At 43.6% G+C, this 10,897-nt stretch overlaps 2 protein-coding genes across 2 annotated transcripts; both read left to right on the top strand.

The window, feature by feature from the left end:
• Window positions 1-3,259: 3,259 nt before the first annotated feature.
• LOC127101905 (uncharacterized) lies at window positions 3,260-3,862 on the top strand. Its single transcript, XM_051039333.1, has one exon. It carries the CDS (start codon window positions 3,260-3,262, stop codon window positions 3,860-3,862), a length of 603 nt encoding a protein of 200 aa, XP_050895290.1.
• A 643-nt stretch (window positions 3,863-4,505) lies between these two features.
• LOC127101904 (uncharacterized) lies at window positions 4,506-7,077 on the top strand. Its single transcript, XM_051039332.1, has 3 exons — window positions 4,506-5,607; window positions 5,689-6,508; window positions 6,786-7,077. Exons 1-3 carry the CDS (start codon window positions 4,506-4,508, stop codon window positions 7,075-7,077), a joined length of 2,214 nt encoding a protein of 737 aa, XP_050895289.1.
• Window positions 7,078-10,897: the final 3,820 nt, after the last annotated feature.

The following is a 10,897-nucleotide window of genomic DNA, read 5'->3' as shown; positions in this document are numbered from 1 at the left end:
TGATGGCGACTCTTCTGACTTTGCCTCTCTTTGGCATCTCTTTAGTCTCGGTTTCGTTATCGTGAAATCCCGGTAGCGACAGCTGGCGACTCTGCTGGGGAGAATAAGATTCCCTAAGCAAGTCTAGCCTAGTTTGGGTTGTTTCCTCTTTTACGTACGTGGAGATTTATCTGTTATCTATTTTTCTGTATATATTGCTTTCTTTGCTAACTCGTGCATATTTTCTTTGTTTACCTATTGGTCCGAAACTCTGACTCTGTGGCGAAGAATTTTTGGAAGCAATAATGATTGCAAAGGAAAGAAACCTTGTGTGAAGGACTCCCCACCCGAGTCTGAGAGTTTGCTTGAGATAGGAGAGGTTGAGTAGTATTGATCCGCGAGGTTCCTTCCTCGTTAGGGTCGTACGAGAACCTCACTTAGTGGTAGATTCTCTTAAGGGGATTGATGACCGTCGTGCTTTCGGTGTAAGCATCTTTTCTTTTACTAGAGTCAATGACCCTAAGACCCCTTTTAGAACCTTTAAATACTATGGCTAGCCTAGACCGATGGTCGCGTAGTATAGGCCACCGAGGTGCCTTCCTCGTAAGGGTCGATAGGAAGATCTCACTTAGAGTAGATGACTTTGATGGAGCAGTCGCCTGGCAAGTAAATTGACATAAGCGGCTGACAGTCAAGGAAGTCCATGACTCTAGGGGCAGTGTCTTAAACCCAATTTTCCAAAAGCCTTAGATCACACAAAGCGAGAACCTTGGTTTACTAAGCAGTCATTATTAACTCCATGCTTCGTCACGATGGTCCAAAACCATGAACCCATGCCTAAAAACCTGTGGAAATAATAAACCAATCATTCATTCATACATTCATTCATCATCAAAATAATAAGCAAAGCTCTTAAAATCTTTCGTTTGTTCAAACGCAGAATTACAAGACTATTTTCCGACACAATCATGGATACTTCAACAAAGAAAAGCACGTCTTCTTTCCGCTTCAAAAGTCCCGACATTAGGTCATTAAAGGTCCTTGGTTCAAAGGTCATAGCTCTCAAAGACAACAAGTTTAGAGCCAATTTTGGGAACATCGTAGATCTTCTAACCGAGAAGGTTGACTATTGTGCTATCACTACAATGTCCCAATACTATGACGTTCCTTTAAGATGCTTCACTTTCCCCGACTTCCAAATCTCTCCAACCTTGGAAGACCTCGAGAGACTCCTTAATCGACCAATCAAGAAATACAACCCCTTCCCGAAATTGGAAAAAAGATTCTGTTTGACCGAGCTCTCACTCATCTTGGGTATCGACACCAACAAGTTAGTGGACAATTGGGGCGTTAAAGGATCCCTCAAAGGTTTAACTCAAAAGTTCCTAGAAGCCCATGCTTGGGAAATGATTAAAGAAGGAAGACCCGACTTTTGCAGTGCAACTTTGGCACTTTTGATTCATGGAATTGTCCTCTTCCCAAATCTGGACAAGTTCGTGGATCAATTAGCAGTTGAAGTCTTTTTAACAAAAAATCCGGTGCCTTTTTTACTTGCCGATTTCTACCATGCCTTACATACAAGACATGAGAAGAAAAGAGGCACCTTCCTTTGTTGCGCTCCTATGCTACATCTTTGGATGAGGGCCCGCATGCCTTAAAGTGGACCCTTCGCCGAAAACAAATTGACATGGCCGCAAAGGTTCGCATCTTTCTCTGCCAACTCAATCCTATGGTACAAGAGGGAATGGGATATAAAGGATGTCATCGCAAGATGTGGAGAGTTCTCTAACGTACCCTTGACAGGAACACAAGGTTGCATCAACTACAACCCTGCTATACTCAAGAGACAACTAGGGTACGCCATGACAAGTCCCCCCGAGGAAAGAGATTTCATTCCATTTGTCATCAATACCGTGGATCCGCTTGATTCGAACGTGAAAAGAGTGAGAAAAGCTTGGAAAAGCATAGTCCGTATTAGCCATGAATGGGGTAAGAAAAATATCCTAGCCAAGGAACCCTACTATGTGTGGGTAAAAGAGAGGGCTAGGGTGGTTAAGATGCCGTTTCTGTTTGATCCTTCTTCATTCCCGTTGATGCCTGAGCCTGAGCCTATCCTACAAGAGGACATGGACAAACTTACTAGCCAAATCAAAGAGCTCGAGTTGGAAAACACTCAACTACGAGTCGAACTCAATCGCGCCAAGGAACGTAACCATGTCTTGGAGGATAAGGGTAAGCAAGTCTGTGAAAAATTTGAAGATAGCAAGAAAAGGCTCCGATTAGCCGAGGGACAAAGAGTTTGGGTTGGTGGAGCTTTACAAGGAGCTAATTCTGAGCTAGATTTCCGCAACGAGGAGTTGGATCGAGCATCCCGAATCATCAAGGACCTTGAAAATACTGTCGAGAGGTCTAATGCCATGAAGAAAGAAGCGAGGGAAGATTACGAGGCCCAGATTCTCGAACTAAGGACCACTCTAAAAGAGCATAAGGATTTGCTAGCCAAGGAGCAACTAGAGAAAGAAAAGATTCATCGAAGCTTCATGCGTGAGCAGTTCAACCTTGGACGAGCTTGCGAGCAAATCAAGAACTTGAAGAGGGGAATCTATGACCAAGCCTATGTAGAATTGCAAAACAACTGTAGACATTAGGAAGAGCGTTGCTATGAATTCGAAGCTGCCATTGTTCAAAGGGACTAAATCATCCATAATCTCCAAGTCCTTTACGAAGAATGGAGGGACAAGTACACCAACATGACCGTGTTAACCAACTATGCCCTTCAAGACTTTCCTGACAAGTTGAAGGAGGCAGATCTGACCATGTGCCCAGATAATACCCCTAAAGAGGTCTACCACTTCGTCAAGTTCTGCAAAAGAACAATGGTTAAACTCATCATCGACATTGAGGCTCTCCGCAAGTCTCAAGGGGTCACTTTTAGGGTGGATATCTAGTTGGTTTATTTGCTTCCATTACTTGTATTTTGCAACTTCTATGTATTGTTGTCTATTTTCCCTTCAAAGGATGAATGAAAGTTGCAATTTTTCTCTATTGTGTTTTCCTACTTCATGATTGTGAACGAGAATCGTCAAGTAATTTTTTGCAATGAATAAACATGAATAACTAAAAAGAGCTTTGCTTTAACAAGAAAAAAATTCATGCATCATATGCATCTTTCGAAACACAAAAACATAAAAAACTCATCCATCCACCCTTTTTTTCCTTCCAGAACCACTCTCCAAAGCTGACTTTTCGGTACGATACACGAGGACGTCGACAAGCTGTCATGGAGCAACTTCAAGAGAACCAAGTTGTCCTTCAGGAAGAAGTATCCCAAATGCGGTCCCAAATGCGGCAATTGATGGAGACTATTCAAGCAGTCGCAAGAGGTCAGGAGATTATGGCAAAAATGCAAGAAGAAATGAACCAACGTGCCAGTACTACCAATCCTCCTACTCCTCGAACGGTCGAGAATCCGACTCCAGTTCCTCAAGTTGATCCTCCAATCAACATTAATGCATCCGGCGGTGTTCCAAACGACAATCCTCGTCCTCATGCTCTTGAGATAGACGACCAACTTGATGCATTCTTCATCCCAAGGGACGCTTCTCAAGATGACGCCTTCGGTTCCGCAACCAACAAGGTGGAAAGGAAGGTAAAGGCTATCGAGGAAAAGCTCAAGGCAATGGGGAGCACTGACATTTTGGGCCTCGATGCGGCAGAAATGTGCTTAGTACCTGGGGTCATCATTCCGGCCAAGTTCAAAGTTCCGGACTTTGAAAAATATAAGGGAAACAGCGACCCTAGGACACACATTAGGGCATACTGCCGAAAGATGGCTGCCTATTCCAGCGATGATCAACTTCTAATGCATTTTTTCCAGGATTAGTGGGGCATCTTTGGATTGGTACATGCAACTCGAGGGCAACCATATTCACACCTGGAGGGAAATGGCCGAGGCATTCCTCAAGCACTATCAGTACAACACTGATATGGCACCTAATCGCACGCAGTTGCAAAATTTGACTCAGAGGTCTGAGGAGTCCTTCAAAGAGTATGCCCAGCGGTGGAGGGAATTAGCTACTAGGGTACAACCCCCATTGCTAGAAAGAGAACTCGTAGACATGTTTATGGGAAACTTACAAGGTCCATACCTTGATAGAATGGTAGGGAGCACCTCTTCAAGCTTTTCTGACCTGGTCTTAGCCGGTGAAAGGATAGAAAATATGATTAAAATGGGAAAGATCCAGAACTCTTCCAGTACTTCTAGTGCATCGAAGAAACCTTTTGTTCCCTATGGTAAAAAACGAGAAGGCGAGACCAATGCTGCCTCCATCATTCGAACAAGAAATCCCACTTATCCACAAGTAGCTGCCATAGCTCCCGTCCAACCAAGTCAACAACAACCATTTGCAATCCCTGTTCAAACTCAACAACAACAACGGTATCAACAACAACCGCAACATTAGCAGCCACAATATCAACAACAACAAAGGATGTGAAGGCCCGAGAGAAGATTTGACCCAGTTCCCATGCCTTATAGCCACATTCTACCATATTTATTGAGGGGATCACTTGTGCAACTAAGAGAGTTAGGACCCCCTCCAGCGGTTCTTCCTCCCGGTTATGATGCAAATGCCCGCTGTGAATTTCATTCTGGCGCTCCCGGGCATTCGATCGAGAATTGTAAAGCATTAAAATACAAGGTTCAAGATCTTATTGACTCTAAGGCAATCACGTTCGCCCCCAAGAGGCCGAATGTGAATAATAACCCGATGCCCCCTCACAACAATGCATCGGTGAATATGATGGAAGCTGGCAATGGAAGGAAATTGATGGCCTGTGTGGACGAGTTAAAAACACCACTCATCGAGATCAAGAATGCTTTAATGAAGAATAATGTCTTTCCCATCTGTGGTAATTCCTGTGAACACTGTCTGATTAACCCGCAACAATGTGGAACATTGAAGTCTGTCATACAACAATTAATGAACCAAGGGATCTTGGTGGTAGACTGTCCGTCCACAAAGGAAGATGTGTCTACCCTCGAGATACCATACGATGAAGTCCCTCCTCTGCAAATTCCATATGACTTCTCTCAGTTAACTCTATCGACAAATCTTGTTACTCCAATCGTAATAACAGTTCCCACACCATTCCCATATGTTGACACCAAGGCAGTCCCATGGATGTATGACACCTCAGTCTACATTCATGGTCAGATGGTGCAAGAAGAACCGTTGAAGTCTAGTGACCCAATGATCAATATCACCGGCACTAGCGGAGTCACGAGAAGTGGAAGGATATTTGCACCGACACCCACTCCAATTGGAATTATCAATCCTTCAACTTCAGACAAAGGCAAACAAATTGATGGCGCTCAGCAAAGACAAGACCCCACACCTTCAGGTGAAGTAGACGAGTTCTTACGCATCATCAAGAAGAGCGATTATCGAGTAATTGATCAACTTAACCAGACACCCTCGAAGATCTCAATGTTGTCTCTATTGATGTGCTCGGAGGCCCATAGGGAGGCTTTGGTAAAGTTTCTGAGGACAGCTCATGTACCACAAGAGATATCAGTTTGTCAGTTTGAAGGAGTAGTTAACAATATCGCTACTAGCTTAAGCTTAGGTTTCAGTGATGAAGAGCTTCCCGCCGAGGGGAGGAATCATAACAAGGCTCTCCATATTTCCATTGAGTGTGTGGACACAGTCCTATCAAGAGTTTTGGTAGACACTGGGTCTTCCCTCTATGTGATGCCTAAGAGTTCCTTTGCTAAACTAACTATTGAAGGACTCGTAATGAAGCCGAGTGAGCTTATAGTAAGAGCATTTGATGGGACTAGAAGGACTGTAATCGGTGAGGTGAATTTGCCTATGAAGATTGGTCCCCATATTTTCCTTATCACTTTCTTCGTAATGGATATCTATCTAGCCTACAGTTGTCTGCTTGGGAGGCCTTGGATCCATTCAGCTGGTGCAGTCACTTCAAAACTCCACCAAAAATTGAAATTCTTAGCTGATGATAAGCTAGTTGTTGTCGAGGGTGAGGAGGACATTATGGTAAGTCACCTCGCATCTTTCCGATACGTTGAAGGAGAAGGGGAGATAAGAGAAGTCACATTCCAATCATTTGAAGTTATCAATGTTGAAATGGTTTGCCCAGCAAGGGATGAATCAAAAGATGCCGAATCTCCCATGGCATCTCTTAAAGACGCCCTGACAATTATAAAGGATGGACACCCCCAAGGATGGGGAAGATTGCTTGAACTCCCTGCCAACAAGGACCGCACCGGTTTGGGATACAACTCCCAGAATTTGAAGAAGTCCGCGCCGATAGCTACAAGGGGATCAGTGCTCCCGCTGTCCGACAACTTCTCAAGTGCTGGTTACCTGGATGACAATCGTATTTGTGCCGTGGAAGAAGAAGAAGAAGAAGAAGAAGATGATGGCTTGATCTTCACAAAGACTGATGGAAATGGTGCCACCAAATGGACCGAGTTTGAAATACCTAAAGTGACCTTGATTGAAATGTAATTCCCAATGTTGTTTTCCTTCCTTTTTTATCAAAAGAACCCATGTCAAGCCCAAGGCATGGGGGAATCATTTGTAGGGCCTCATCAAATTTCCTTATTAATCATTAATGAAAAAGGATTCATGTTTGCAGTCAATTTTGAGATCCCTGCCTTTCATTTATTTATTTCACTTTTTTTTTTGTGTGGCATTTTTCTTTTTTTCTTAAAAAAAACAAATCTTTTCAAATCATCCTTTCTTTCATACCAATAAAAGCGTGAACCTTAAATCATGCAGATCATCCTCGACAACCACCAATGACAATTCTGCTACAGTCTCATACAACTTTGACAACCCGATTAATCAAGCTGATGAAGAGTGTGAGGAAGAGGCCGAACTCCCAGAAGAATTGGCAAGGCTGCTCAAGCGAGAGGAAAAAGTCATTCAGCCGCACGAAGAATCAGTGGAAGTGATTAACCTTGGGACAGATGAGGAAGCGAAAGAAGTCCGAGTCGGCTCCGCTCTACAAGACGAGGTGAAGACAAAATTGATTGAGCTCTTGAAGGAATACAAAGATGTGTTTGCATAGTCATACCAAGATATGCCCGACCTCGATACTGACATTGTGGTCCATCATCTACCCCTTAAAGAAGAATGTTCTCCAGTAAAGCAAAAACTACGAAGAACCCGTCCCGACATGGCTATGAAAATCAAGGAGGAGGTACAAAAGCAGCTCAACGCCGGCTTCCTAGCGGTCTCCAATTATCCTCAATGGATAGCTAACATTGTGCCTGTACCTAAGAAGGATGGCAAAGTAAGGATGTGCATAGATTACAGAAATCTAAATAGAGCAAGTCCCAAAGATGACTTTCCACTTCCACACATTGACGTGCTAGTAGATAATACCGCCCAGTTCTCTGTTTTCTCTTTTATGGATGGTTTCTCCGGTTATAACCAGATCCACATGGCTCAAAAAGATATGGAGAAAACCACTTTCATAACACCATGGGGCACCTTCTGCTACAAGGTGATTCCTTTTGGATTGAAGAACGCCGGCGCCACATACCAACGAGCCATGGTCACTCTCTTTCACGATATGATTCATAAAGAGATTGAGGTCTACGTCGACGACATGATAGCCAAGTCTCAAACCGAAGAAGAACACCTTGTCAATCTAGAAAAGCTGTTTGAGAGGCTGAGGAAGTTCAAATTGAGGCTTAATCCCAACAAATGCACATTTGGGGTAAGATCCGGAAAATTGTTAGGTTTTATCGTCAGTCAACGTGGCATAGAAGTAGATCCCGAGAAAGTAAAAGCCATACAAGCTATGCCTGCACCCAAAACCGAGAAGGAAGTCCGAGGATTCCTAGGTAGATTGAACTACATTGCTAGGTTCATATCTCACCTCACTGCCACTTGTGATCCAATCTTCAAACTTCTTCGAAAGGATCAAGCCATCATTTGGAACGATGACTGCCAAGACGCATTTGAGAAAATAAAGGAATATTTGCAAGAGCCTCCCGTGTTGATGCCTCCTGTACCTGGTAGACCATTAATCATGTATCTCACCGTTCTTGAAGGATCAATGGGTTGTGTCCTCGGCCAACATGACGAGACTGGTAGAAAAGAGCATGCAATATACTATTTGAGCAAGAAGTTCACTGATTGCGAGAGTAGGTATTCGATGCTTGAAAAGACTTGTTGCGCACTAGCATGGGCTGCCAAACGTTTAAGACAATACATGCTCACTCATACGACATTGTTGATCTCTAAGATGGATCCTGTCAAATACATCTTCGAGAAGCCGGCTCTAACTGGTAGAGTAGCCCGATGGCAAATGGCTCTGACCGAGTACGATATCCAACATGTCACTCAAAAGGCCATCAAAGGGAGTGTATTGTCTGATTATCTTGCACAACAACCCTTGGAGGACTATCAGTCTATGCGTTTCGAATTCCCCGACGAGGATATCATGTTGATTAGGGATTACAACATCCCCGGTCCCGAGGAAGGACCCGAGCCTGGATCCCGATGGACCATGGTTTTTGATGGAGCTTCTAACGCTCATGGTAATGGCATTGGGGCAATAATCACTTCTCCAACTAATTTCCACCTCCCCTTCACTGCTCGATTATGTTTTGAATGTACAAACAATATGGCCGAATACGAGGCTTGTATCTTTGGTATTGAAGCTGCTATCGATCTTAGAATCAAAATCCTGGAAGTTTATGGGGACTCAGCCTTGGTAATCAGCCAAGTCAAAGGAGATTGGGATACTAGAGACCATAAGCTCATTCCTTACAAAGAGCATGTCTTGAAACTAGTCCCCTATTTCGATGAAATTACATTCCACCACATCCCTCGAGAAGAGAATCAGCTAGCTGACGCTTTGGCAACTTTGGCATCCATGTTTAAAGTTAAGTGGAAGAACGAAGCGCCATCCTTTCACCTGAACTACTTGGACGAACCTGCTTACTGTCTGGCAGCGGAAGACGAAGCTGACGGTCATCCTTGGTTCCATGACATCATGAAATTCTTAGAGAACCAAGAGTATCCTGCGGACGCGTCTATCACCGACAAGAAGTATCTTCGAAAACTGTCATCCAAATTTTTCTTAAGTGGAGGGGTATTATACAAGAGAAATTATGATTCTGTTTTGCTTAGATGTGTGAACAAGCAAGAAGCAAACCAGATTATAATGGAAATTCATGAAGGATCCTTTGGGACGCATGCCAGTGGGAGTACTATGGTGAAGAAAATCTTAAGGGCCGGATATTACTGGATGACTATGGAGATTGACTGTCATCGCCACGTCCAAACCTGCCATAAGTGCCAGATCTATGCTGATAAGATCCATGTGTCGCCAACGCCTCTCAACGTCCTAACATCACCTTGGCCTTTCGCCATGTGGGGCATTGACGTGATCGGATGCATAGAGCCAACTGCCTCGAACGGACACCGCTTCATCCTTGTAGCCATTGACTATTTCACAAAGTGGGTAGAAGCAGCCTCGTACGCCAACGTTACCAGACAAGTGGTGGCCCGATTCCTCAGGAAAGAAATCATCTGCCGTTATGGGGTCCCCAACAAGATCATTACTGATAATGGATCTAACCTCAATAATAAAATGATGAAAGAGCTATGCCAAAATTTCAGGATCGACCACCACAACTCGTCGCCTTATAGGCCTAAGATGAATGGCGCTGTTGAGGCAGCTAACAAAAATATCAAGAAGATCGTGCAAAAGATGGTGGAAACCTACAAAGATTGGCACGAAATGCTCCCATTCGCATTACACGGCTATCGTACTTCCGTACGCACTTCCACTGGGGCAACACCCTTCTCCCTTGTGTACGACATGGATGCGGTCTTACCAGTCGAAGTAGAGATTCCTTCCTTAAGGATTTTGACAGATGTTAAGCTTGATGAGTCTGAGTGGGTACAAGCTCGATTTGACCAACTAAATGTCATTGATGAGAAGCGCTTAGCAGCCATCTGCCATGGCCAACTTTATCAAAAGCGCATCAAGAGGGCACATGACAAAAAGGTTTTCCCCCGCAGCCTAAAAGCTGGAGACCTCGTATTGAAGAAGATTCTTCCAATCCATACTGACCCAAGGGGAAAATGGACGCCAAACTATGAAGGTCCGTATGTTGTAAGAAAGGTCTTCTCCGGAGGATCCTTGATCCTCGCAACTATGGATGGTGAAGATCTTCCATCCCCGGTGAATGCGGATGCAGTCAAAAAATACTATGCTTAAAAAAAAATATATATAGCCCGATATGTTGTAAACCCGAAAGGGCAACTTATGGAAAAATGGGTATCCCGGTAGACTGAAAACCCGAAAGGGCGGTCTAGGCAAAAATTAGGGATTTAATAGGAGCAAGAGGCTGCATCCCGTAAGGAATCCTTCTTCATTCCTTGGCAGGTCAATTATGTGGGTCCCAAGCAAGCCAATCCTATCACCCTCCTTCAAAAAAGCAAGATCAAAGGACGACCAAAGGCATGAAGACTATAGCAGAGTTAGAATCTGGTGGAAACTCGAGATGTTTCATTGCCATTACAATTATCATTTTCTTTTCGCAATCACCTCTTTTAGGAATTGCTTTCCTTTGTACAAAAATTCCCTACTTATGGAATCACTTGTCAATAAAAATCAAGTTCCCTCACACATGTTCCATATTTTTACTTTTCCTACTTTGTCTGCGAAATATGACCTTTCTCTAAATAAAATTACATGGGAAATTTTCGATTAAAAGACCTTTTTTTCAAAAAAAAACTATAAGGAAGACAATATCGAATTATATTCTTTCTAGAATTTTGCTAAAGGTAGTCAAAACACATTTCCAACTCAAGGGTGCCACATAGTTCTTTGGACTAAGCCGATCATTTCTCCCCCCAATGGGAAT

The sequence above is a fragment of the Lathyrus oleraceus genome, chromosome 7 (genome assembly GCF_024323335.1).
Source record: "Lathyrus oleraceus cultivar Zhongwan6 chromosome 7, CAAS_Psat_ZW6_1.0, whole genome shotgun sequence".
NCBI classification, from domain to species: Eukaryota; Viridiplantae; Streptophyta; class Magnoliopsida; order Fabales; family Fabaceae; genus Lathyrus; species Lathyrus oleraceus.
Note: the sequence above shows the minus strand (reverse complement) of the source record. Positions and strands in the feature narration are given on the sequence as shown.

Excerpts from the sequence above, each read along its gene's own strand:
- LOC127101905 (XM_051039333.1), top strand. The coding sequence starts at position 3,260 with ATGGAGCAACTTCAAGAGAACCAAGTTGTCCTTCAGGAAGAAGTATCC.
- LOC127101904 (XM_051039332.1), top strand. The coding sequence starts at position 4,506 with ATGCCTTATAGCCACATTCTACCATATTTATTGAGGGGATCACTTGTG. Across the intron at positions 5,608-5,688 it reads CGCTACTAGCTTAAGCTTAG|TCCTATCAAGAGTTTTGGTA; the intron begins GTTTCAGTGATG and ends GTGTGGACACAG. Across the intron at positions 6,509-6,785 it reads AAAGTGACCTTGATTGAAAT|ATCATCCTCGACAACCACCA; the intron begins GTAATTCCCAAT and ends TAAATCATGCAG.